The following is a 25,785-nucleotide window of genomic DNA, read 5'->3' as shown; positions in this document are numbered from 1 at the left end:
AAAAAAAAAAAAAAAAAAAAAAGTCTTGCTTGTTACACTTGACTTCAATTTAGTAGTTAATAAATGGGGCAGGAGATAGGCCCTGCCTGCCCATACAGCTCCAAGTCCAGGTAGGGGATCATGGACCCATAGCTCACCAGCCATAGCCAATGGCTGTGGCAATAGCCTCAGGGCACCCTACCAAGACAGTTACAGCAATGCTCTCCAAGCATACCCTTGACACTACAACTGCTTCGCAATTATACAGTCAATAATAGGGCAGCCTCCCAGGACACTACTCCAGGGTTCAAGCTTATCTCTTTTGAGTGGAGGTGACAGCCAAGAAACTGCAATGCCCTGTACCCTCTGGCACATATCAGAATCCCATCCCATCCTGGCTCCAAAACCATGCCGACAGAGCCCAGGGCAACACTTTCCCTGAAGCACACCACTAGGTAGCGTGGGCAAAGTTTTATGGCTCCAAGCCTTTGCTGGCACCACCCCCTGCACATACAGTAGTAGGGTACAGTGTGTGGTATGTCAAGTACATGTGGCGTAGTGCAAAATACAGTTAGAGAAAAGTGTTGCTGTGATTACGTTGGCCTACTCTCCATGTCAATGACACACTGGAAAAAGGTCAGCAAAGTGAGATGGTCAGGAGAGTCCTGCAGGTTAGGGAAACACAAGTTCCAGGTCTCTCTATCACAAACTTTCCCAGGTCTCTCTATCACAAACTTTCCCATTCTCCTTAGGCAAACCACCCTGCTTAGCTGGGGCTAACAGCCTAATCCCTGTAACAATTCATTGTAAACAGCGCTGAGTCAATTACAACATGGGTTAAATGAGGAGATAATGTAGGCCAGAGTCACCCACCCAATACTGTAAAACCTAAAAACAAGTTTCCAACTCACCTAAATCTAAAATTCAACTCACTGCACTCCACTTACTGCTTAACTCCAACACCACACTTTTGTTCCATCACTGACATCCGACAGTAATGAGTGCAAAGGCCATCTTAGAATAAAGAAAGGACTTTAGATTTGCATGTGAGCAATCATAAAAATGAAAATTGCAATCATATATCAATCGGTAAGGCTTCATACATAGCCATAGTGATTGTATAAGCAAAAATTATATATTGAAAAAAAGGTCCTAACTTTTTCACCTTTGTATAAGCAATTCACTGCATACAGGTTTACTGTATAATTAAGGTCTGCTGTACCTAGCTCCACCAGTGCAATGGGAGTGAATATGAAGAGCAGGATGAAAGGGAATCTACTGAGTGAGTTTCCCTGACGGAGGCAAGAAATATCATGTAGATGAAGTCTGAAAATGTTACATGTGTGTGAGCAAATAAGGTACAGTACCAGTGTGGCAGCTAAAGAAGCAAGGAAATTTTAAAGATGCAGACAAATTCATCAAAGAAATAAAACTGATAGATGGAATGTGTAGGATGATATGTACAACAAAGGCTGCACCTCCCCCCCCCTCCCTTTTTATCTTGATGGTCAAAATAATTGTTGTATCCCACTTGATCTTACAAAGAAATGTGAAATAAAAAGGATGGTTTTGTTTCTGGGGTTAAGACAGGAAATTTATAAGCCTGAATGATGAGTGACTGGATATGTGGCTCAATTCATCTGATATCAATGACTACTTTTTTCTATCTATCTATCAATTGTCAGACACCTTAATCCCATAAGGAGTGGCCACAAACAAACTGCCTACATGTTGCCCTGTCCCCCACCATTTCACTGCCCTCCCCCCAGCCCACAACCCTCCACTCTCGTATACCTCTCCCATCCATCCCTACATCTCATCCCGAGGCTCCCCCTCCCTCTCCCCCCTTCCACCCGACACACACATACTCTCCACATTAGTCTCTCACTCTCCATCCTCTCCTCACGCGTCAAACCACCTCAACGTATTTCTCCTAATGCTTTCTAAAACATCCACATCCACACCACAATGCTGATTCACTTCCTCATTTGTCAGTCTCTCTCTCTCTCTCCATGTAACTCAACGTGCTCATTTTGTCATTCGTTTCGTTACATTTTTAAAGGCTCCAACATGCTTACATGTGTCGGCCTTGGTCACCTCTTGGCAGCTCTCCATGCTACTCAATTTCTGGCAGCTTCCCTGTTCAGTTCCTTATCCCTGAGGTTCCACTCAATGACCTAGTCCCAGGCTTTGTCAGTCTCCCTCACCCAACCCTACTTCTGCTGATAACGTTTCTCACTTTCTGCACCTATTATCATCCCCCAACCTCTTCACATCCCCAAACCATCTCAATCTACCTCTCCTCATCACAACACCAATGCACTCCAGTCTCATCCTACCTCTCAACTCTTCCATCGTAAACCTAGCCCCCCAAGGCCTCGCACTCAAGGAAGCACTGCACATCCACCTCATCACTGTCATTTCTGTACGTCTGAGCCTGCGAATATCCTTTTCCTTTACTGCACAGGTCTCACTACCATGCAGCATTACACTCCTCTCACATGATGCATACAAAGATCCCTTCCTATGGAGGAAGAGCTCTCTCAATGTTGGGAATGGCAACAGCTCCCCTGAACTTTTTCCAACCACTCCTCACTCTAGCCACAGAGCTAGCTCCACTCCCATCTCCAGCACACAGTATGTCTCCCAAATAACAAAACTCTTCCACACATTTGAGACTCACCAGCAAGGTCAATCCTTTCATACTCAAAAATCTCCACATGCTGTCCCCGACACACTGCACACATGATATCAGCATTATCTTGCAGTCTACCTCCAATACCACTACATCTCTTATGCACCCACTTACCATAAATGCTGCATAAGATGGAATTACTTCCCACCCCCTTGTGGCAAATCACATATGGCCACAATCCTTTTTCTTTAAAAGTACTGTCACCAGCCCTAGATACCATCACTTTTATTTTATCTGCATTTATTCTCTAGCCCTCGTGCCCCATACCATCTCTCCACTTCCTAAGTCTTCCCTCCCCCTCTCTTTCATTCTCTGAAGTCAATACTATGACATCTCCCACAGAAGTCCATTTCTGAAGTCACGTGAGGGGGCTTCAAGTACCATGATAAACAACCAGGGGTTCAAGACTGACCTCTGATGGACATCAATATACACAAAAAACTCATCACTCAAATCTCCATTAACCCTTACCTGGGTGTGAGCACCCACATACTCATACATAGCCATAACCACCCTAACCAGCCACTCCTTAATCCCAAGCTTTCTCATTGCCCACTTCACCACCTCCCTAGGGACTCTGTCAAAGGTCTTCTCCAAATCAACAAAAATAAAGTACAGATCCCTTTTCTTTCTTCTATATTTTTCTAGAAGCTGTTGAACAATGAGTATGGCATCATTGGTCCCTTTGCCTGACTTAAACCCAAACTGCATCTCATCAATCTTCACTCTCTCTCTCATCATACTTTCTAGGACTCTCTCTATTACCTCCATTATCTGCTCCTCTCAATTAACTCATTTCCACTCTATTTTCATCTTTTACGAATCCCTATTTATTCATCCCACCCACCCCTCATGTTTATGGAAAACTGGGTTATGAATATGATAAAAATGGTACCAGTACAATGGAAACATCTAGTCCCCTACTTCCCTTGTGAATGTAGGAGTCCAAGGCGTATTAGTCAGCTACAGTCCATGTGTCAACATGTGGGTTAACTGAGGTTAGTGCCCTTACCCGTACAACAACTAACTCAAAGGACAAATGGCCACCCTTTTTGGGATTAAGGTATCTGGTAATAAACAGATAGATAGATAAACAGTCCAGAACATTCTAGTGTATGCAACCAACTTACACCCCAATAGTATAGATTTCATGATCTAGCTACCTGACAGATATTCCTATCAACGCAAATACCTTACTACTACTACTACTACTACTACTACAGTACTACTATGGTAATACTGGCAGCAGCAGCACAGGTGGTGGCAGCAACGGCAGCAGCATTAGCAGCAGCAGCAATAGTAGTAGTAGTAGTAGAGCAACCCCAGAAGGCAGTATAAAGTTTAGTTCACTGCTCTAGCAATTTATCACATAACATACATAGGTATTGTGTGGCCTGATTGTAAATGGTATCCTGGATCACGGGAAACCATAGGCCTGCCACTCAAGAGTCATCTAAGGAATACTGTAAATAGCAATAAAATCAAGTGAATGAATGATGCTCGCCACCACCTACCGCAAGTAGCAGGAACCGAACAGCCTTTGGTAAAATGAGTTAAAATAAAATCTGAGGGTGGTAGTAGTAGTAGTAGAGGCACCACGGGCCATACTGCTGGCCTAGTGACTAAGGTGTGTACAGATATGTCACAAAACTTACCTCTCTGGCATATTCTGGTTCATTTTCCAGCACAGAATCCAAGTCCAGGTCCTCTCCCACTCTGCAAATACAAGTTTGTTTATAATGGCAACACGGAAAATCACATCATATCATGCATACAGTCTCCGACAAGCTTGCATGCACCAGCCTCAGTCACCTAATGGCACCTGTCCATGTTGCTTGATCTCTGGCAGCCTCCCTATCCAATCCCATAGGCTATCCCTAAGGTCACACTCTAATACCTCATCCCAGCTCTTATTTTGTCTGCCTCTTGCGACCCCATCCTTGATGTTCACACCTCTCACCTCCCGTTCCCAACTGTCATCCTCCATCCTTTCAACATACCCAAACCATCACAATCTAGCCCTCCTCATCACAGCAATACATTCAAGTCCCAGCCCTCCTCTCAACTCTTCAACCACAATTCTAGCTCCCTCAGCCCCTGCATTCAAAGATGCACTCCACAACCATCAAATCACTGTCATTTTTTAATGTTTCAGCCTACAAATATCCTCTTCCTTTACTGCCCAGGTCTCACTACCCCACAGCATTACACTCCTAACACAGGCTACATATAAGGATCCTTTACTACAAAGGGAGAGCCCTCTCAATGTTAGGAGAGGCAACAGTTCCCAGAACTTTCTCCAACCACTCCTTACCCTAGCCCCACCTCCAGCACATAACATGTTCCCTGAAATAAAACTCCTCCACACTCTCAAGAGACTCTCCAGCAAAATCAAACCTTTCATGCCTTTCAATCTCTCATATATTACACCTGAGATAAAATCTTTGATTAAAGAGAGCAGACTGGCAAGGAAATACGCTGTAAAGCCCATCACGTTTGGAGAGGAATTTCGCACTTTGCGCAATGGACTTACCCAAGCAGTTCGACAAGCAAGAGAAAATTACTACAGATCTAAACTAAGAGAAAATTCAGGAAATAGTAAGAATGTCTGGAACATAATTAATTCTGTTCTACGTCGAGGTAAACATAAAAAACTTAGTGATACATTTATACATGAAAACGTAGAACTAAATAACCCACACCAGATCACAAACTGCTTTAATTCTTATTTCATTAATGTGAGTAAATCTTTGGCAGAAAATATACCCAATACCAACATAAATTTTAAAGATTATTTACAAAACAGACAAGAAACAGTATTTAACATGTCGTTAATTACACAACGAATTACTACATGCTGTGGAAAACTAGCAGGATTCTTCTCCAGGCTACGATGATATACCTATATCAATAATGAAGAAAGTCATTCCTGTGTTGTCACCTGTCATTTTACATCTCAGCAATATGTCTTTTTCTTCTGGAATTTTCCCATACCACGTTTAGTACACCGCTTCCCGTCCGATCAGCGAAGTTAAGCAACGTTGGGTCTGGTTAGTACTTGGATGGGTGACCGCCTGGGAACACCAGATGCTGTTGGCATCCCTACGTGTCAAGTGGGGTTGGTGGTGGATTAGTGCCCCTCCCTGTAAAACAATTAACTCTAACCCATAGGCCACCCCGTCTGGGATACATGGCGTCTGGCAATGATGATGATGATGATCTAAAAATAGCCAAAGTAATACCTCTTTATAAAGCGGGAGATGTGAACTTATTTAAAAACCATCGTCCAGTGTCTATCTTACCTGCTATTAGTAAAATTTTGGAAAAAATTAAGTTTGACAGGATCATGGATTATTGTACAAGCAATAATATGCTCTCTGATGCTCAGTATGGATTCCGGAAGGGACAATCCACAGAATCAGCCCTAACAAAATTCAAAAATGATATCCTTGACTCCTTTCATAATAGGGATTATACAGTAAGTATATTTTTAGACCTGTCAAAGGCACTTGACACGGTCCACCATGAGACCCTTGTAGAAAAACTGAAATATTACAGTATTAACCCCTACATCGCGGGCATGTTTACCGATGTTTTGCGTGTGCCGCGGGGTTATTCGGGCTCCGACAGACTCTCAAAAAATATTTGCCAAAAATCAGTTATTAGTCCTAGAATATTAAAATTACATATGCTTATGGCACATACCTTCAGCTTTCTCCTGGAATGTTTATTAAGCCTTCGTCAGTTACCGTAGGACTTGTGGAGACCTCTGAAGTTGGGTAACGAAGTTTCCACTTTACACTTCCCGACAACCCGTAATATGATTACCACAGCCAGATATTAACACTATAAACACTACTCTATGATTTTCAAGTAGTTTGGGATCCATACTCCAAAAAAAAACCCACTGTGAAAGCAATGAAAATTATGAGCGCGTCTGACCGTCGCACTTGCGCCAGTTCGCTCTTGGTACTCTGTCATTTATTATTCATAAAACCCCTCACACTTTATATTTCTATTACTATATAACACTTATATATATCTACAGTCTTTATCCATAAGTTTCCTTCAGCAGTATTAGTTTATTGTCACTGTAGGGATTCAATTTCTTTCAGTAAAATACATAGCATTCACTTTCTCATCCTGTATACTAGCATTGAGAGTGAATGTCACTTTCATCTTCACTCTCATAACTCATAGTATTCAGACATGCTAGAGTGAAACTTTCACTTTCATTACTCCTAGGGTATATACTCGTATTCTTATAATACTACTCATTTACATTTCTATTTACGTTCTCTATTTTATTTACGTTATTTATATTTTTATTTTATTTACACTGTGTTATGCACTGTCACTTGAAGTAACTTATAAAACTATTTTCCATTGTTCACGTATATTTACATTCATTACTTTCACTTGCTGTTTACACATTATTTACACATTATTTACAATTCCACTTGCACTGTTTTACTCAACAGAAAGATCGTAGTCACTCTTTTATCAATTGTCAGCCCTTTACCTCTTTCCACACGAGGTTTAGTAGGGGGTAAAGGTCACAGGGCCCTTTGCATGGGGGTGAAAAAGTCCCTGAAGTCAGCAAGAGGAAACAGACGTACCTCCACTTCGGAAGATGAGAGTGAACTGATAAGGGAGGGCCGGGTGGAGGCCTACTTAGGGGATATTCAGTACTACCAACGTTAGCTCTTGAAACAGCTATGTATAGCACTGAAATGATTGGCAGGAAATCTAGACAATACATTATAAATTAGGTAGTTCCAGGTGAATGTAAATATCACTTAGGCTTCTCCCTTCCCTCCTTATATGTATATTTATTACGAAAATAGATTATACGGCATATTTCAAGGGGAAAAAAACGGCGAAAATTTGCGAACGAGTGCACGTGAGGTGTTGTCAGGTGATAATTAGCCAATTCCAGGTGTATGGCACTCTCACTTACCTTATTTCTTTCTTGTATATATTTTTTGGTATAAGAATAGGGCATAGGGCTTATTTCAATGGATGAAATCAGTGAAAAATTTCAGGGAAGATTTACTTAGCGTAGCACGGCCGGGCAGGCGAGAGGATAGGGTAATGGAGGGGGGGGTAGGGAGGGGAGTCAAGAACGGGGAGAAATGGCTAAATTGTCAACAATGGATGGGAGTACAGATGAGATTAGGAGTGCTGACTAGTGTTGGACATTGGCAGTACTGATAGATGATACAAGCCCCCACTTGGAAGCCTGGGTGAATTCAAAATAACACAGAATGACAAAAGCGACGCCCCGCGGTATGATCCCTTGCTCCCAAGCGTCACGAAAGTGACGCCCCGCGGTTAAGGGGTTAAAGATGCTGCATATACAGTAATTGGTTTCAGTCGTATCTACAAAACCGTAAACAATACACACAATACAAAGACTGCAAATCGCAAAAACAAAGTATATAATTTGGAGTCCCACAAGGATCTATATTGGGCCCATTGCTTTTTATTTTGTTCATGAATGATTTTACTAACTCAAGCAAGTTATTTAAGTTTCTCTTATATGCTGATGACAGAACTCTCGACGCCAAACACCAAGATCTACACTTTCTTATTGATTCAGTTAACACCGAGCTTAACCCTGGAATATTAGCGTTGTCAGCATCACGTGCCTACTAGCGATGTCCGGAATCCCGGACAAACTTTGGGGGTAGAAATATACATACAGGAATGGTACAGTTTATTTGAATAATTTTCACTTAAATTAGATGCTAATCTTAACTCTAGGAACTATAAAAAAAAAAAAAAAAAAAAAAAAAAAATGTAAAAATAACAAACAGTGCTACATCCTTGTAATCTTTTCACCACTGCCAGCCACAGTGTTGCCTGATGGTGATGACTTGTGCCACACATGAAGTCCAGACGTCCCCCGATATGCTCCAGCCGCCCTAGACAAAATTCAACATTTTACAGTAGAGTATATGTTTTGTACGCACACTCACAAGGTCCTATTTTAATAGAGTTGTACGGAATACCGGACAATTGGCTACAGCAGATGAGAAAAAAACAAGAGCAACACAAACACACCTCACACACACAGGACAGAGTACAAACTGAAATGTCATGGCAGCTGAGCGCCGTAGGCCTTGGAGCGTCTCCTCCACAACGCAAAGTAGGCCTAAATTCGGAATCCCAGATGACGCTACTGAACTAGGGCTAATAACGTTGCAAAGTGGATAGCAGCCAATAAACTTACACTCAACATTAATAAAACCAGGTATATAATTTTCCATAGGAAAAGAAACAAAGATCAAAATTCAACATCAATTAAAATTTGAAATACGGTGTTAAAAGAGGAAGAGAGCATAAAGTTTCTTGGGGTTATGGTAGATAGACAGCTGTCATGGAGAACTCATTTACAGGATTTGAAAAACAAACTTAATAAACAATGTGGTATACTTTATCTAACACGCCACTGTTTTACTATTAGTGCACTAAAGCATTTATACTATAGCCTTATATATCCACTTTTGTCTTACTGTCACACAGTTTGGGGAGCGACCAATAAGACCAAATTATTACCTACTGAGACAATGCAAAAAAGGATAATTAGAGCAATAACTCACAAATCGAGATATACTCATACTAATGACATTTTTAGAGAATTAGGTCTCTTAAAGTTAAATGATATAAATGTGCTCTTTTTGTATTCAAGTCTTTGCACAGTCTAAGCAATGTTGAAATGTTCAGACATAGTAATAATCAAAAGTATTCCTCAAGAAGTGCTAATTTACTGGAAATTCCTCTTATGATTTCTGGTCAATCTCAAATATCTATAAAGTACCGTGGAGTTAAAGTTTGGAATCAACAACTACAAGCTTTAAGAAATGTAGAAACCTTCCCTAGTTTTAAGACAGCTTAAATCACACTTATTAATGAAATACTGCTGCTGACTACGTAACAGCTATGTGATCTACCGAAATGACAACATAAATTCTACTTTATGAGTTGGATACATTGTGAATGTTGAATGTATTTATGCTTTATATATGTATAAATATGTATATCTATATTTGTGTGGATGAATGTGTACATGTAATGCTATATGTGTATATCTGTACATGTATATGTTTGTATATTAGTTTGTGTGGGTGTGTACAGGTATGTACTGTCCATGTTAGTGCACACTTATATATGAGAGTATAAGTAAATGTATATGTGTATTTGTTTTTGCAGGTATATGTGTATACAGGTGAATGTGCAATATATATGCATGTGTCTATGTGTGAAAATGTACATAAGAATGAGTATGAGTGTGTAAATGTATATGTATGTCTGGGTATGTATATGTGTGTAATTCACCGGGTCAGTCAGGATCACCTGATGGTCGTGACTGTCAGCTTTTACCCTCCCGGAAGGGAGCTGAGAGCTCATATAGTCCGATCTAAGGGCAAGGCTGTGACCTTCACACACGCACACACCCGTCCCCGTGCTCAAGGGGAACAGTAACCACCCATTTCGTCAGTGAAACTTTTCGCAACCTGAGCGAGGTGCGAACTCCCGTCTACCAGATGGCAAGTGAGAACGTTACCACTGCACCAGCGAGCGGTGTAAGTGTGTGCATGTGTATGTATGTGTATACATGTATATACGGTATATGTGTGTGCATATGTATATGTATTTATGGATGTATATGTATATGTGTGTATATGTGTATGTACCGGGTATGTGTATACATGCATGTACGTATGTATATGTATATGTATGTACTTGTGTGTATGAATGTTTACTGTTTGTCCAACAGTTAAATTGTTATTACAACTGAAAAAAAAAACTGAATAAAATTGCATCACATTACAGTCATAACTGAGTCGACATTATGGTGGGACTAGGTACTAATGTGTAATAGGTAACTATGAAACATTAATACGCACTCTACAAAGTATGGTATGCTCATTATGTCATGCTTGCTTCATCACCTTGATGTATAAATCATGTAAATCTTAGGGTACACTTTGTGCATCACACACTGAAAATATTATGAACTATATCGAGTTATAAGCCAGGTGCCTTTAAGAGAGAATTCTCTCAAAAGGCTCAGTCATTTTACTCAGGTATATATACATAAGGATATGTTGTATAGCTATGGCTAAATAAAAGATTTCAATTTCAATTTCTCCCCAACACACTTAGGTTGGGGCTGGTTAGGTCTGCTTTGCTAAATTAAAATTAGGTTAGGTATATTGCTAGGTTAAAGTATGTTAGGCAAGGTTTAGGTTCTACATCCCCCCACCCACAACACCAAACACATGCCCAGAAAAACCACAATCCGTACATTTGGGCACCTATTATTATATGCAAGCACCTGTCACTCTAAGCAAGATTTCTGTATGAATATGCAAGAAATCATCTTATATTCCCTTAAACTTTGCTTGTGCTGGAAATTGCATCTCTCACAGAGGCAGCCATTATGGTCCATAATGAAGACATTAGGTTAGATTTAAGATTTAATTCCTGCAGAACGGCATGTCAGAATGAATGCTTGAATTTCAAATGGAGTTTCCACCAGTCATTGCCTAGTACACATAGTGTAAGATGAATTATAAAGGTTCGGGGCTTAGGGGGTTGCAGAGTTTCCCAGCTTAGGTTTCTGGTGGATGTCAGGATCAAATGCATCACACTAAAAACCTTGTGGAAATGAAAATTTTCATCTTCTATAGGAGTTTTGTATTAATGTAAAAAGAAAAAAATAATTCCATCCATCCATCATCTAATCCTACATTGCCCCATGAGGAGCGTAGGAGTCCGGGGCTAGGCAGTTGGTCCCAATATTTAAAATGAGAGTGACCAGCCTCACTCATCCCCGAGTGGCATTGCATGAGCAATCAACCCCAACCACCCCCTGGATATAAACCTTCACCAGCTCAATCCGATTGGAGCACAATAAGTACCCACTAAATCACCAGGCGCCAAAAATTGGTCATATGGTTACCACCCAGCATAGTAAATGGTTTCCTGGTGTACAGGAAACCATCTGGCTTGTTACTCAGCGTAGAGTCATCCACAGGCAGAAGGAAGAGGAAAGAATGAAGGAAAGAAAGACAGAAGAGGAAGTATAATGTCACCCATAGGCAGAAGGACAAGGAAAGAATGAAGGAAAGAAAGACAGAAGAGGATGGAAGGAAAGAAGGATGGAGGAGAGGAAAGGGCAGACACCCGACAGCAGCACTACATCGAGTGAGTGGATGGTGAGTGCCCCCACCTACCACAAAGAAAAAATAAATAAAGAATTTTAATTTGGCCCAATTGGTATTCCAGAGTTTTGAAGGTTAGGCTAAACGGAAATCCTAGGTGGTCAAAATCATGGGGGCTCAAGGGGTTGGACCATTAGGTTTCCTATCGCTTTGAGTGGCTTCTAAATTTGAGCAAGTTAATATACTGACATGTCCCACCTGAGAGAATATCAGTAAACAATGCATCCACTTAGAGCAGTGTGCCCAAATGGTGCTTTTCTTTCTCTCTACCATGAACAAAGACCTCAGTTTTCATCCTGGTCTCCAAGGTGAGAGTCATAATATGATTAACTCATTTAACTACATCAAAACACAGGCAGCACAACATACCTGGCTATGTAACATTAGGGTAAACTCAATTTTCTGTCATCGCAATACAGTATAGCCCAATGCAATATCCGGCACTGCTGGCTCAGCTCAATTAGAGCAATATCCAGCATCAAAATGGGATGTAACTGGCAGTTCTATGCAATATCCAGTGTTGACGTGTATCAATCAACTCATAAAACTGTAGCTAACTGGCACTTTATTACTGTAATGTATCAATCCTGTATTGTATTTTACGTTTAACTTTCATCTTTTACTCACATGAAACTTTTTAGGATAAAGGGTCGAGATGGACAGTAACGTAATATCCAACTCGACGCCGAACACTGAGCCAGTAGGGGGTATTATGTAATATCCAGTGTTTTGCTTTATACGCCTAATGACTTGGCAGAACTATGCCAGATAATATAGAGTTTACTGTATATGAGTCTTCGAAAATAAGAAATACAATAACCACCACCCCTCAGTTCAGTATAAAAATTATCTCTAAAACTGTCCGCGATTCAGAATGGATTGGCCATCCACTCCCCTTGATACTGTTTATATAGATAGAAGGTCAATCCGATCCTAACCCATTCTATTCCAGAGTTGTTCCAACTAGGTTAAAACAAGTTATCAAATCATACCAGTAATGTAATAATTATATACTGTAGGCTGCAACATGTTTGCATGCGTCAGCCTTGGTCACCTAACTCCAAGCTCCTCGATCTCTGGCAGTCTCCCCATTCAGTTCCTTTTCCCTGAGGTCACACTCTATGACCTCATCCCCAGCCTTTCTCAGTCTGCCTCCCACAACCCTAACCCTGACATTCACACTTCTCACATTCTGCACCCAACCATCATCCTCCATCCTCTCAACATGCCCAAACTATCTCAATCTACCCCTCATCACAACACCAATACATTTCAGGCCATCCTTTTCCTCTTACCTCTTTAACTGTAATCCTTGCCCTCCCAGGCCTCAGGTTCAAAGACACACTACACATCTAGCTAATCACTGTCATTTCTGTACATTTGTGCCTATGAATATCCTCTTTCTTGACTTAGCAAGTCCAGATCTCACTACCATACAGCATTATACTCTGAACACATGCCACATATAAAGATTCCTTAGTAGGTTATGGAGGGATGGCCCTCTCAATGTTCAGGTGGGCAACAGCTCCCTCCACTTCCTCCAACCGCTCATTATCCTAGCCCCACCTTCAGCACATAACACGTCCCCCAGATAACAAAACTCCTCCACACATTCGAGACTCTCCAGCATTATTTCACAGTCTACCTACCTCTAATACCACTAAATCTCTTGTGCACCCACTAATAACAAGCACTTACAATAGGTTATATTATGCAAAGTTAGGTCAGAAAAAGATACAATTGGCCTAATGGTAATTAAGGTATGTCAGGTTCGACTGGATCAGCTAAGGCTTGAATAATGACTGTGGAATAACTGCAGATGGACTGATTTTGGACTAGATCAACCTGAAACAACTTTTGAGTGTTTATGGACGATTTAAGTGAACACCCTACACTATCTACATAAAAAATACAGGATTCTTTTATATTCTGCTCGGTAAAAGATATGCATATGTACATTAAAATAATATAAAAATAGTTTTTATTAACCCCTAAAGTACTGTACTATGACTAACAATCGTCAGTGTGCAAGTTTGCCACATTGAGTCCTACGACTGACGATCATAGAAGGTCTGTCAAAATCTGCCGAGCACTAAGCCAGCCCCTTTTATGACGTAAATGGTTCGTTCCTACCCAATCAGAACTAGGGGATGAGGTGGCGGGAAGGAAGATGCCGCCCCCTTACCACGTCAGTGGGGGGAACCCCCCTGCCACTTGTCCGACTCCCTCTATCTGATTGGATACAGCCTGCTCTGTTCCCTCCCACCCAACCTACAGTACTCACCAATACCACATCTACATCATACAGGTGGGTGTTTCATGCCCGCTCCCCCCCCCCCAAGGTACCCCTCCACTCCTCCACCCCTCTTTAATATCAAATGATGTGGCAATTTTCCTGCTATGATTGTTTTATTTGTTTCCTCCCACCATAATACCCCCAAACCACCTCCCCCACAGTGGGGGTGTGCCTATTCCCCCCTCATCCCCACCAGAGACCCCCCATCCCACCACCACCTTCCTCCCCCCCTAACCTTTGCCCTACATGACAGGGTAATTTCCCTGCCATGATTGGCCTGTGTCTGTCTACTCTTACCATTTTTTTTTTCCTACTCTCATGCTGTCTCGTGCACCTAGTTTCATCAATAGGAACATACTTTACGTTGATTTCATTCATTTTGGTAAGGTACTCTGGGGAAAATCAGGTTTCTCCCAATTTTTCCGTTTTCCCTCTTACTGCCAGGGGGGATTTTTATCATCTTTGAAGGGCAGTTTTGTAGAAACCACTAGGCATAGGGGACTGAGACTGGCATTTTCAGGTGTGTAAATTCAACCTCTTCAAATCTGTAAGAACAAATTTTACCTTGGTAAAAGCTGAAAAATCATACCCAAACTGCTGCTGGGGTGGAACATACCGTAGCTTCAGAAGAATATGGTCTTCAGGGGTGGGGGGGGGAAAAAAAAAAAAACTTGTTTAACTCTTCCTACAGAGGAATTTGGCAACAAATATTTAGTTGCTAAAGAGTATTGGCAATCTCCTGCCAGTTTCAGATAAAGCGTCCTCCATTATTGGTGATGTATGCAATGCATTTGTAGCCTACTTCCTGCACTTCCCCCCTCCCTTTTTTTAAATAATAATGTAATGCCTGACTGCACTGGAAGCTTGGGCTACTCAAAGCACATGGTTGTTTCCTGGAGAGAAGCAAATCAGCAACTTTAGTTTAAAGGTATATTCTGTCTACAATCTATCTACTGCCAGACGCCATAATCCCATAAAAGGTGGCCATTTGACTTTGAGTTATTTGTTTTACTGGGAAGGGCACTAACCCTGCATCAACCCACTTGCTGACACACAGGGAGCACGTATGGTTTGGTTATATGGTTACCACCCAGCGTTGTAAATGGTTTCTTGGCTTACAGGAAACCATTTGGCTTGTCATTCAATGTAAAGCCACCTGTAAAGGAAAGAAAAGCAATAAGAAGTGACAGGAAAGATGGGAGAAATAAGAAGAGAGGAGGGCAGACACAAAAAAAGAATGATAAAGGCTAAGGTAGACATAGGCAGCACTACATCAAGTGAGTGGATGATGGTCGCCACCACCTACCACTAAGGTATATTCCAGTCGAGTAATTATTTTTAGTCCAATGACTAAAGTATACCGGTACCATGAATCTTTTCTGTTTTACAATATATTTACACAGATGTTTCACTCTCTTGTAAATATTTAGATAGTAACTGTTGTAGCTGCCTGGCCTCTAGTGCATCAGCCTTAATTTCTTTGACAAAACACTGCTTGCAGGTGTGGTTAGAGCTGCAGGTATGTTTTACATGTATAGGTATGCATAAGGAAAAATGATGACAAGATAACGCTACATATTTCTTAATTTTACGAAATTCCTGTATTAAGGTTGGCCATAGTACAGCTGGGTTTTTTCAATGAACTAGAAGCTGAAACCAAGTGCCAAACAGTTGCTGAAAGCTGCTGGAAAAAATGAATAAGTACATAAAAACTGTTATATTAGGTACTCAGCTGGCAGCCACACCTTATTATGGGTTAAGATGTAGTATCTCTCAGGCCTAGGACAGTGGTGGTCAGTGATCTACTGCTTCAAGGAGGTACTTGTAATTTTAGTAACTCAAAACAGTGCAGCACCCTTGGGTTAGTTAAACTTTTTTATTTACCTTTTTTTTTTTTTTTTTTTTTTTTTTTTTTAGGTGTCATGACAACTACATTTAAATTTATTTCTGAATCTAGAAAAGCACAGGTAAAGAAAACGAATAGAACCCAACATAAATTTAGTCAAACTAGCATGGACATAACCAAATTATTAACCCACTGTAACAAATTAAACCTAACCCCTGTGTTGTGCTTAGTCTGAGGATTTACTGTACTCCTCCAACAGGTCTCAACTTGTTGGTGGGTGCTACGAATTACCGAGTCGGCAGTCATTTGTCGAACTGACACTTTCAATTGGAAGATATACTGTAATTTTTTTCACCATATAGGTTCATACAAACCTAACTATCTGAAATCCAGTCAATTTTTTGCTTGACAATTAATAAAAAATCAGGATTCAGGGCAAAAAAATTGCTAAAGTTAGAGGAGCCTTTAGCTCATCAGCTTGTCCTGACCAGACTTCTGTTTTGCATGTAATATATGCAAATACATTTATTTGTACTTTACATCAATATTTATGCAAAACAACAGCCTGTCAAGGCATGTAGGTGATCTATGGAGGAAACACCCACTAACTTTTGCACGTTTTCATTCTGATGCCTGATTTTTATTAATGGTTACATTAACTCCTTAACCGCGGCGTGTCACTTTCGTGACACTTGCGAGCAAGGGATCATACTGCGGGGCATCACTTTTGTGATTCTGTGTTATTCTGAATTCGCCCGGGCTTTCAAGTGGTGGCTTGTATCATCTACCAGTACTGCCAATGTCCAACACTAGTAACCACTCCTAATCTCATCTGTACTCCCATCCATTGTTGACAATTTAGCCATTCCTCCCCATTCTTGAATCCCCTCCCTACCTCCCCTCCATTACCCTCTCCTCTCGCCTGCCTGGCCATGCTATGCTAAGTAAATCTTCCCTGGAATTTTCCACTGATTTCATCCATTGAAATAAGCCCTATGCCCTATTCTTATACCAAATAATATATCTATCTATCTATAGCCCGACGCCCTAATCACGCAAAGGGTGGCTGCAGACAAAACGCCTCCAAGTCACTCTGTCACCCACCATTTGACTACCCTCCCCCCAACTCACCTCCCCCCTCCCTCATATACCTCTCAACTCCATCCCTCCACCTCATCCTCAGTCTACCTCTCCCTCTCCCTCCCTCCACGTCACCTACATACACCCTCTTAGTCAGTCTTTCTTTCTCCATTCTCTTCACATGTCCAAACCACCTCAGTGTATTTCTCCTAATCTTCTCACCCACATCCACATCCACCCCACAGCGTTCCTTCACTTCTTCATTCGTCAACCTGTCCCTCCATGTCACTCCACATGCTCCTCTCAAGTAACTCATTTCCACTGCTCTCACTCTTGACTCGTTCCCCTCTTGCAAGGTCCATGCCTCGCTTCCAAACGTCAGGGTAGGGATCACAATACTATCATGCAGTGACTTCTTAACTTCCATACTCACCTCCCTATTTCTCATCACTGCTTTCAGTGTACCAACAACCTTCCTTCCCTGCTGTACCCTTTCACGCACTTCATCCCCCAAAGTTTCATCCTTCCTCATCACACTACCTAAGTACTTGAATGCACTCACATTCTCCATATCCTCATCATCCAACCTCGCTGCACACTCTGTGACTTCATTCCTCTCAAACACCATAACTTTACTTTTGTTTATAGTAACTTTCAGATTCCTCCTCCTACACACTGTAACTAATTCATTCACCAAACCTTGCAACTCCCATTCATCTTCACTCAACAGTACTGTATCATCAGCAAACAGCAACACTGGAAGCTTCCAAATCTCACCCTCATTCATTAGAGCCACCCCCACATCCACTGCCCTACCATGCACCTCCTTTACAACCCCATCCAAGTATATATTAAACAGACATGGGTTAGCCAACGGCCATGCCACGTTGAGTACACAGCTTCCCGTCCGATCAGCGAAGTTAAGCAACGTTGGGTCTGGTTAGTACTTGGATGGGTGACCGCCTGGGAACACCAGACGCTGTTGGCATCCCTACATATCAAGTGGGGTTGGTGGAGGATTAGTGCCCCTCCCTGTAAAACAATTAACTCTAAGCCCTTGGCCACCCCGTTAGGGATACATGGCGTCTGGCAATGGAATGGATGGAATGGAGACATCACACAACCCTGTTTCAGTCCCACAATGAGATCAAAGAACTCACTCAGCTCACCATCCACTCGCACCGTAGCCCTAGCTCCCTTGTACATACTCTTCACAGCACTCAACAATTTCCCCTCCACTCCATATATTCTTAATATCTTCCACATACCTTGCCTATCTATTCTGTCATAAGCTTTCTCCAAGTCCATGAAGGCAGCATACACTTTCCTTCCCTTCTCTACATACTTCTCCACTAAACATCTTAGAACAAATATCTGATCTACACACCCTTTTCCCTTCCTAAATCCCCCTTGTTCTTCTCCAACTAGCTCCTCTGTCATATGCCTAACCCTATCAATGAGTATTCTACCATATATTTTACGTCACACTAAATAGGCAAATACCCCTATGGTTACCATATACTTCTCTCTCCCCTTTTCCTTTGAATAAAGGAACAATTATACCTGATTTCCAGTCCTCTGGAACCCTTCCCTCTTCCCAAGCCAATCTACACAACTTCCATATCCACTCCACAACAATCTCACCCCCATACCTAAGCATTTCACCACACACTCCATCAATTCCTGGGGCCTTTCCCAACTTAATCTTCTTCATCGTTCCACTAATTCCGCCCTACTGATCTCTTCCTCCCTCCTCTCATCTCTTCTTCTCCCAGCCATTCCCCAACCACTTATACTCACACTGCTCTCACTCTCTCCATTCAACAAATCCTCAAAGTGCTCCTTCCATCTCCTCAGTTTCTCTCTCTTCTCCACCAACAATCTATTATTCCTATCTTTCACTCACCTACTATTTCCCCTTTCATACTGCCTTACTTTCTTTACCTCCTTCCAAAACAATTTCTTACTCTCCCTCCATTTCACACTCAGATTCCTCCCAAACTCTTCATCCACTTTCTTTTTTACTCTCCTTCACCAGTCTCTTAACCTCCCTTCTCCTGCTCACATATACCTTTCTCTTCTCTCTCTCATCTTCTCCCCTACCTCTACTCGCTAACCATTCACTATATGCCTTCTTCTTTTGTTCCACAGCTAGTTTCACCTCATCATTCCACCATGCTGTCCCTTGCACACCCTTGCATCTCCTTCTCACTCCACAAACCGCCTCGCACGCTGCGCCTATCTCTTCCGTGAATATCTTACATACGTCTTCCACCCCTTCCATCTGCTCTAACTCATACCTTCCCAATCTTTCTTCCACTATGCTCTTATACACTGTCATTTTCTCACTATCTTGCAATTTCTCCACTCTTCTCACAGGAGTTGCTTCCTCCTGTCTTCCCCTTCGTCTCCTCAACCACTTTCTTTGCAGCTCTACCTTGGCCATCACTAAGTGATGGTCCGAGACTCCATTCCCCCACCCTCTCCACACTCTTGCATCCAACACTTGTCTTCTCATTCGCTCATCCACACACACGTAGTCTATCATTGCCTTTCATTCAACAAGTTCACCATCCATCCTCCTCATTACTCTCCATGTATACCAGTGGATCATCTTATGCCGAAAGTAGGTGTTGGCTATTGCCAACCCCTTACAAGCACAGATGTCCACCAAAGCACTTCCATTCCCATCTAAATCAGCTGGCACACCCCACTGATCAACCACTCCATCCACTCGTACATTCCCAACTTTGCCATTCATGTCTCCAATCAACAGCACTCTCTCGCTCCTCTCAAACTTGTCCATACACGCTTCTACACTCGCCCAAAACTCATCTTTCACGCTTGCCACTTGATCCTCTGTCGGGGCATACACACATACAGTCACCCACGCTTGTATACCTACTTTCATCCTCACCCATACAATCCTTGCACCCACTGTTCCATACTCTCTTATATTCTCCTTCCACTTCTTGCTTATCATCAGACATACTCCCTCTCTTGCCCTCTCATTCTCACTGACTCCCGCACATATACCTAAACCATATTCCCATTCTCTCACCCTTTCACCTTTCCATTTAGTTTCAGTCAATCCACATATATACACTTTTGCATCCTCAAGCAACTGAACAATCTCTCTCTCTTTCACTTCATCATTCACTCCTCTCACATTCCACGTTCCCACCCTAAGAATGTCCTTTGTCCGTTCCTTAGTCGTCAACGTATGGTCCGTCCGGGTTCGAGACGCTTTATTCGCTTTTTTAGTTAGTTCTTTTTACAGGGTGGGGCACTAACCCACCACCAACCCTTTTAGTCGCCTCGTATGACAAGCAGGGATACTGGGGGAGTATTCTTGAAACCCCCCCTACCCCCAGGGGGGACCAATATATATACAAGAAAGAAATAAGGTGAGAGTGCCATACACCTGGAATTGGCTAATTATCACCTGACAACACTTCAAGTGCACTCGTTCGCTAATTTTCGCTGTTTACTTTCCCTTGAAATATGCCATATAATCTATTCTCATAATAAAAATTTATATAAGAAAAGAAAGGGAGAAGCCTAAGTGATATTTACATTCACCTGGAACTACCTAATTATTGCAGGCCACCACACTGTATTCTAAGCTAAGTAAATCTTCCCTGGAATTTTCCACTGATTTCATCCACTGAAGTAAGCCCTATGCCCTATTCTTATACCAAATAATATATACAAAAAAGAAATAAGGTAAGTGATAGCGCCATACACCTGGAATTGGCTAATTATCACCTGACAACACCTCATGTGCACTCGTTCGCTAATTTTCGCTGTTTATTTCACCTTGAAATATACCGTATAATCTATTTTCGTAATAAATATACATATAAAGAGGGAAGGGAGACACCTAAGTGATATTTACATTCACCTGGAACTACTTAATTTATTATGTATTGTCTTGGTTTCCTGCCAATCGTTTCATTGCTATATATTAGCAGGTCTCCCAAGGCTGAAGTTGGCAGTATTGCACTCACCCTAGCCAGGCAGCAGGAGGCAACCACTATCAGTTCACTGTCGTCTTTCAAGGTGAAAGTACGTCGGATTTGCTCCTGCTAACTTCCGCCACTTTTTAGCCCCATGCAAAGGGCCCTGTGACCTTTACCCCTACTAAACCTCATGTGGAAAGAGGTAAAGGGCTGACAATTGATAGAGAGTGACTACGATCTTTCTATTGAGTAAAACAGTGCAAGTGGAATTGTAAATAATGTGTAAACAGCAAGTGAAAACAATGAATGTAAATATAAGTGAAGAGTGGAAAATAGTTTTATAAGTTACTTCAAGTGACAGTGCATAACACAGTGTAAATACAATAGAAATAGAAATAAAATAGAGAACGTAAATAGAAATGTAAATGAGCAGTATTATAAGAATACGAGTATATATACTAGGAGTAATGAAAGTGAAAGTTTCACTCAAGCATGTATGAATACTATGAGTTATGAGAGTGAAGATGAAAGTGACATTCACTCTCAATGCTAGTATACAGGACGAGAAAGTGAATGCTATGTATTGTACTGAAAGAAATTGAATCCCTACAGTGACAATAAACTACTACAGTATTACTGAAGGAAACTTATGGATAAAGACTGTAGATATATATAAGTGTTATATAGTAATAAAAATATAAACTGTGAGTGTTTTTATGAATAATAAATGACAACACCAGCGGCAAATGATCGGAAGTAGGAAGGTCATACGCCCTCGTAATTTTCATTGCTTTCACAGTTTTTTTTTTTTTTGGAGTATGGATTCCAAACTATTTGAGAATCATAGAATAGTGTTTCTAGTGATAATATCAGGCTGTGGTAATCATATTATGAGTTGTCGGGAAATGTAGAGTGGAGACTTCGTTACCCAACTTCAGAGGTCTCCACAAGTCCTACGGTACTCGACGAAGGCTCAACAAACACCCCAGGAAAAAGCTGAAGGTATGTGGCATAAGCATATGTGATTTTAATATTCTAGGACTAATAACTGATTTATGGCAAATATTTTTAGAGAGTCTGTCGGAGCGCGAATATGCGCGCGGGAGCTGCAAGTCAAAGCTAAACAAGCCCACGGTTTAAGGATTAAGCACAATTTTTTAACCTGATTTCAGATAATTAGGTGTGTCTGACCCAATAAGGTGATAAAAATTATAATAGTTTCCACTTAAAAGTATTGATTACGTAATTCGTCACAGCACTTGTTGGCCAGTCTACAAGAAAAGAGTAATTGCAACTTACAACACAAAATTTATTTTTTATGTTATTATATGAGGACTACTCCTCCAGTATCCCTGCTTGTCGTAAAAGGCGACTAAAAGGGTTGCCGGAGGGTTAGTGCCCCTCCCCGGAAAACAACTAACTAAAAAAACAAACAATAAGCCTCGGACAAGGACTGACCAAACAATGACGACCAAGGACCGGACAAAGGACATGGTTTATCAGAACGTGGAATGTAAGGGGAGCGAATGAGGAGGGGAAAGAGAGAGAGATTGTCCAGGTGCTTGAGGGTTCAAAAGTGGATGTATGTGGAATAACTGAAACAAAATGGAGAGGAGAAAGTGTGACAGAATGGGTGTATGGATGGAGTATGTGTGCAGGAGTGGGTGAGAAGGAGAGGGAAAAGGAAGGAATTTGTATAGTTGTGAGTAAAAGATGGAAGAAGAGCATAAGACGGTATGGATCAGTTGGGTCAAAGATTGTGTGGGTAAAGTTGAAAGTTGGAATACAAATGCAGGCGATTGTGTGTGTGTATGCGCCAACGCAAGATCGTGCTAGAAGAGTGAGAGAAGAGTTCTGGACAAATGTAGAAGTGTGCATGGAAAAGTTTGGAAGGAATGAAAGAGTGTTTTTGATCGGTGATATGAATGGTAAAGCTGGGAATGTGAAGGTGGATGGAATAGTTGGTGAGTGGGGTGTGCCTGCTGAGATAGATGAGAATGGGAGTGCGTTTGTGGACATTTGTGCTGGGAAAGGGTTGGTGATAGCCAATACCCTCTTCAGGCATAAAACGATCCACAGGTATACATGGCGAGTGATGAGAAGGGTGGGTGGTGAACTGAATGAAAGGAAGACAATGATTGATTATGTGTGTGTGGATGAAAGGAAGCGAAGATGTGTAATGGATGCAAGAGCTTATAGAGGATGGGGGAGTGGACTTTCTGACCACTACTTGGTGGTGGCCAGAATTAGAATTCAAGTAAGATGGAGGAATAGAAGAAGGGAAAGACGAGAGGAAGGAGTAGTTGCAAGGAGAGTGGAAAGGTTACAAGAGGATGAGAAATAGGCAGAGTATAAGAGAGAAGTGGAGGAACGATTGGGCAAATATGAATTGGAGCAGATGGGAGACATGGAAGGTGTGTGTAGGATATTTACAGAAGAAATATGTGCAGCATGTGATGTGGTGTGTGGAAGGAAGAGAAGACGGAGGGGGGTGCAAGGAACAGCGTGGTGGACTGAAGAGGTGAGACAGGCTGTGGCACAAAAGAAGAAAGCGTACAATGAATGGATGAGAAATAGGGGCGTAGAAGAAGTTGAGAGGCGGAAGAAAGAGTTATATGTAGAAAGAAAGAGAAGAGGTGAAAAGATTAGTAAGAGAGAGTAAGAAGAGAGTGGATGAGGAATTTGGAAGGAATTTGAGTGTAAAGTGGAGGGACTGTAAGAAAATGTTCTGGAAAGAGGTGAAAAGAGTAAGACAGGGTGGAAGTGAAGTTAGCAGGGGAGTGAAAGATAAAAATGGTAGATTACTAGTGGAGAAGGGATAAAAAGTGAGCAGATGGAGAGAACACTTTAACCCATCCCATCCCGACGTTTTTGGACCTTTTTTTTTTTGGCTCAAACATCTGCTTTTGGTGAGAAACATCAAAAATTCATAGAGAAATCGCTCACCTGAGGTTTAAAATATGGGATTTAGGTACGAGTACTTCCTTACCTGACTGGGTTTTCTAACAGGCTGGCACCAAAGAAAACTAGTTCTATGGGAGGGTAACTATTTTATCCACTCATAAACAGTATTTATTTATTTACTTGGTACGAATTTATATGTAGTACAAAAGTATTTTGGTTTTCAAACAGTAATATAGGCATTATAAGCATTGTTTCACTCACTAACTCATCACCATTCATGACCTTTTTTTTCCCACATTACCTGATCATCATTTCTGACTGTTTCTTCCTCTAATGTTATGTAAACTTTGCCCTCCACATTGTCAACGATTGGGGAATCACTCTGGCCCTGAATGTCTTTATTGGCCAGAGACAATGGCGTGAGGGGGGGGGGAGGTTATGTGGTGTAAGGCATTGTTCCTGCTTGGCATCTTGCAGAGGAATAGAGGAAGGTGTCCCGTGTATACGTGCCAAAAATCACTGGCGAAAATTGAAAATTGTGCAAATTAGGGACCTTGCAATGTTGCGGCGTTAATTCACGTCGCCGGGACGGCGCGGGTTAAGGAATTGTTGAACATAGAGGATGGAAGTAATGCGAGTATAAGTGGCTGGGGAATGGCTGGGAGGAGGAGGGAGGTGAGAAGACAGGAAGAAATCAGTAGGACAGAAGTTGTGGAAGCAATGAAGAAAGTTAAATTGGGGAAAGCCCCAGGAATTGATGGAGTGTGTGGTGAAATGCTGAAGTATGGGGGAGAGATAGTAGTAGAATGGATACGGAAAATGTGCAGATTGGCCTGGGAGGAAGGTAGAGTCCCGGAGGATTGGAAGTCAGGTATAATTATTCCCTTGTACAAAGGAAAAGGGGAAAAAGAAGTGTGTGGTAATCATAGGGGCATTTGTCTTCTTAGTATAATAGGAAACGTGTATGGCAGGATACTTATTGACTAAGTTAGAGAAAGAACAGAGGAATTAGTTGGAGAAGAACAAAGAGGCTTTAGGAAAGGAAGAGGTTGTGTAGGTCAGATATTCATTCTTAGATCTTTTGTGGAAAAGTTTCTAGAGAAGAGAAAGAACTTGTATGCAGCTTTCATGGATTTGGAGAAAGCATATGATAGAGTGGATAGACAAGGATTGTGGAAAGTATTAAGAATATATGGTGTAGATGGGAAGTTGTTGAATGCTGTGAAGAGTATGTATGATGGTGCTAAGGCTGCAGTGCGTGTAGATGGTGAACTAAGTGAATTTTTCTCTTTGAAGGTTGGGTTGAAACAGGGATGTGTCATGTCTCCATGCTTGTTCAATCTGTACATGGATGGGGTAATAAAAGAGGCACAAGGTAGGGTAGTGGATGTTGGAGTGGCCCTGGTGAGAGAGGGTAGTGTTTGGAAACTCCCTGTACTGTTGTTTGCAGATGATACTGTGTTGCTGAGTGAAGACGAAGGAGAGCTGCAAGGCTTGGTGGATGAGTCTGGGAGAGTGTGTAAGAAATGGAATCTAAAGGTGAATGTAGAGAAGAGTAAAGTGATGGCCTTTGAGATAGGTGAAGTCAGTGAATGTACAGCGAGGTTGGGTGGTGAGGAATTGGAAAATGTGAGTACGTTTAAGTACGTGGGTAATGTGATGAGTAAGGATGGAGGTTTGGAGGGTGAAGTGCTTGAAAGGGTACAGCTGGGAAGAAAGGTTGCTGGTTCCTTGAAAGCAGTGATAAGAAGCAGGGAAGTGAGCATGGAAGTGAAAAAGTTACTACATGA

At 41.6% G+C, this 25,785-nt stretch overlaps 1 protein-coding gene, 1 non-coding gene and 1 pseudogene across 3 annotated transcripts in view; 2 read left to right on the top strand and 1 right to left on the bottom strand.

The window, feature by feature from the left end:
• The window catches only part of LOC145404120 (uncharacterized), a 213,095-nt gene that overhangs the window by 160,921 nt on the left and 26,389 nt on the right, over positions 1-25,785 (bottom strand). For both annotated transcript variants that reach the window (XM_080275742.1, XM_080275743.1), the window contains exon 2: positions 4,330-4,390. In XM_080275742.1, coding sequence (XP_080131868.1) covers positions 4,330-4,390 — 61 coding nt within the window. The remainder of the gene's footprint in view (positions 1-4,329; positions 4,391-25,785) is intronic.
• On the top strand, positions 5,655-5,773 carry LOC145404164 (5S ribosomal RNA; annotated as a pseudogene).
• Positions 17,999-18,117, top strand: LOC145404212 (5S ribosomal RNA). The gene has a single exon (XR_013898144.1). It is a non-coding gene; the product is annotated as a 5S ribosomal RNA (ribosomal RNA).

This window comes from Coenobita brevimanus, chromosome 62 (genome assembly GCF_032717465.1).
Source record: "Coenobita brevimanus isolate Jiangsu-jjx chromosome 62, ASM3271746v2, whole genome shotgun sequence".
Taxonomy (NCBI): domain Eukaryota; kingdom Metazoa; phylum Arthropoda; class Malacostraca; order Decapoda; family Coenobitidae; genus Coenobita; species Coenobita brevimanus.
Note: the sequence above shows the minus strand (reverse complement) of the source record. Positions and strands in the feature narration are given on the sequence as shown.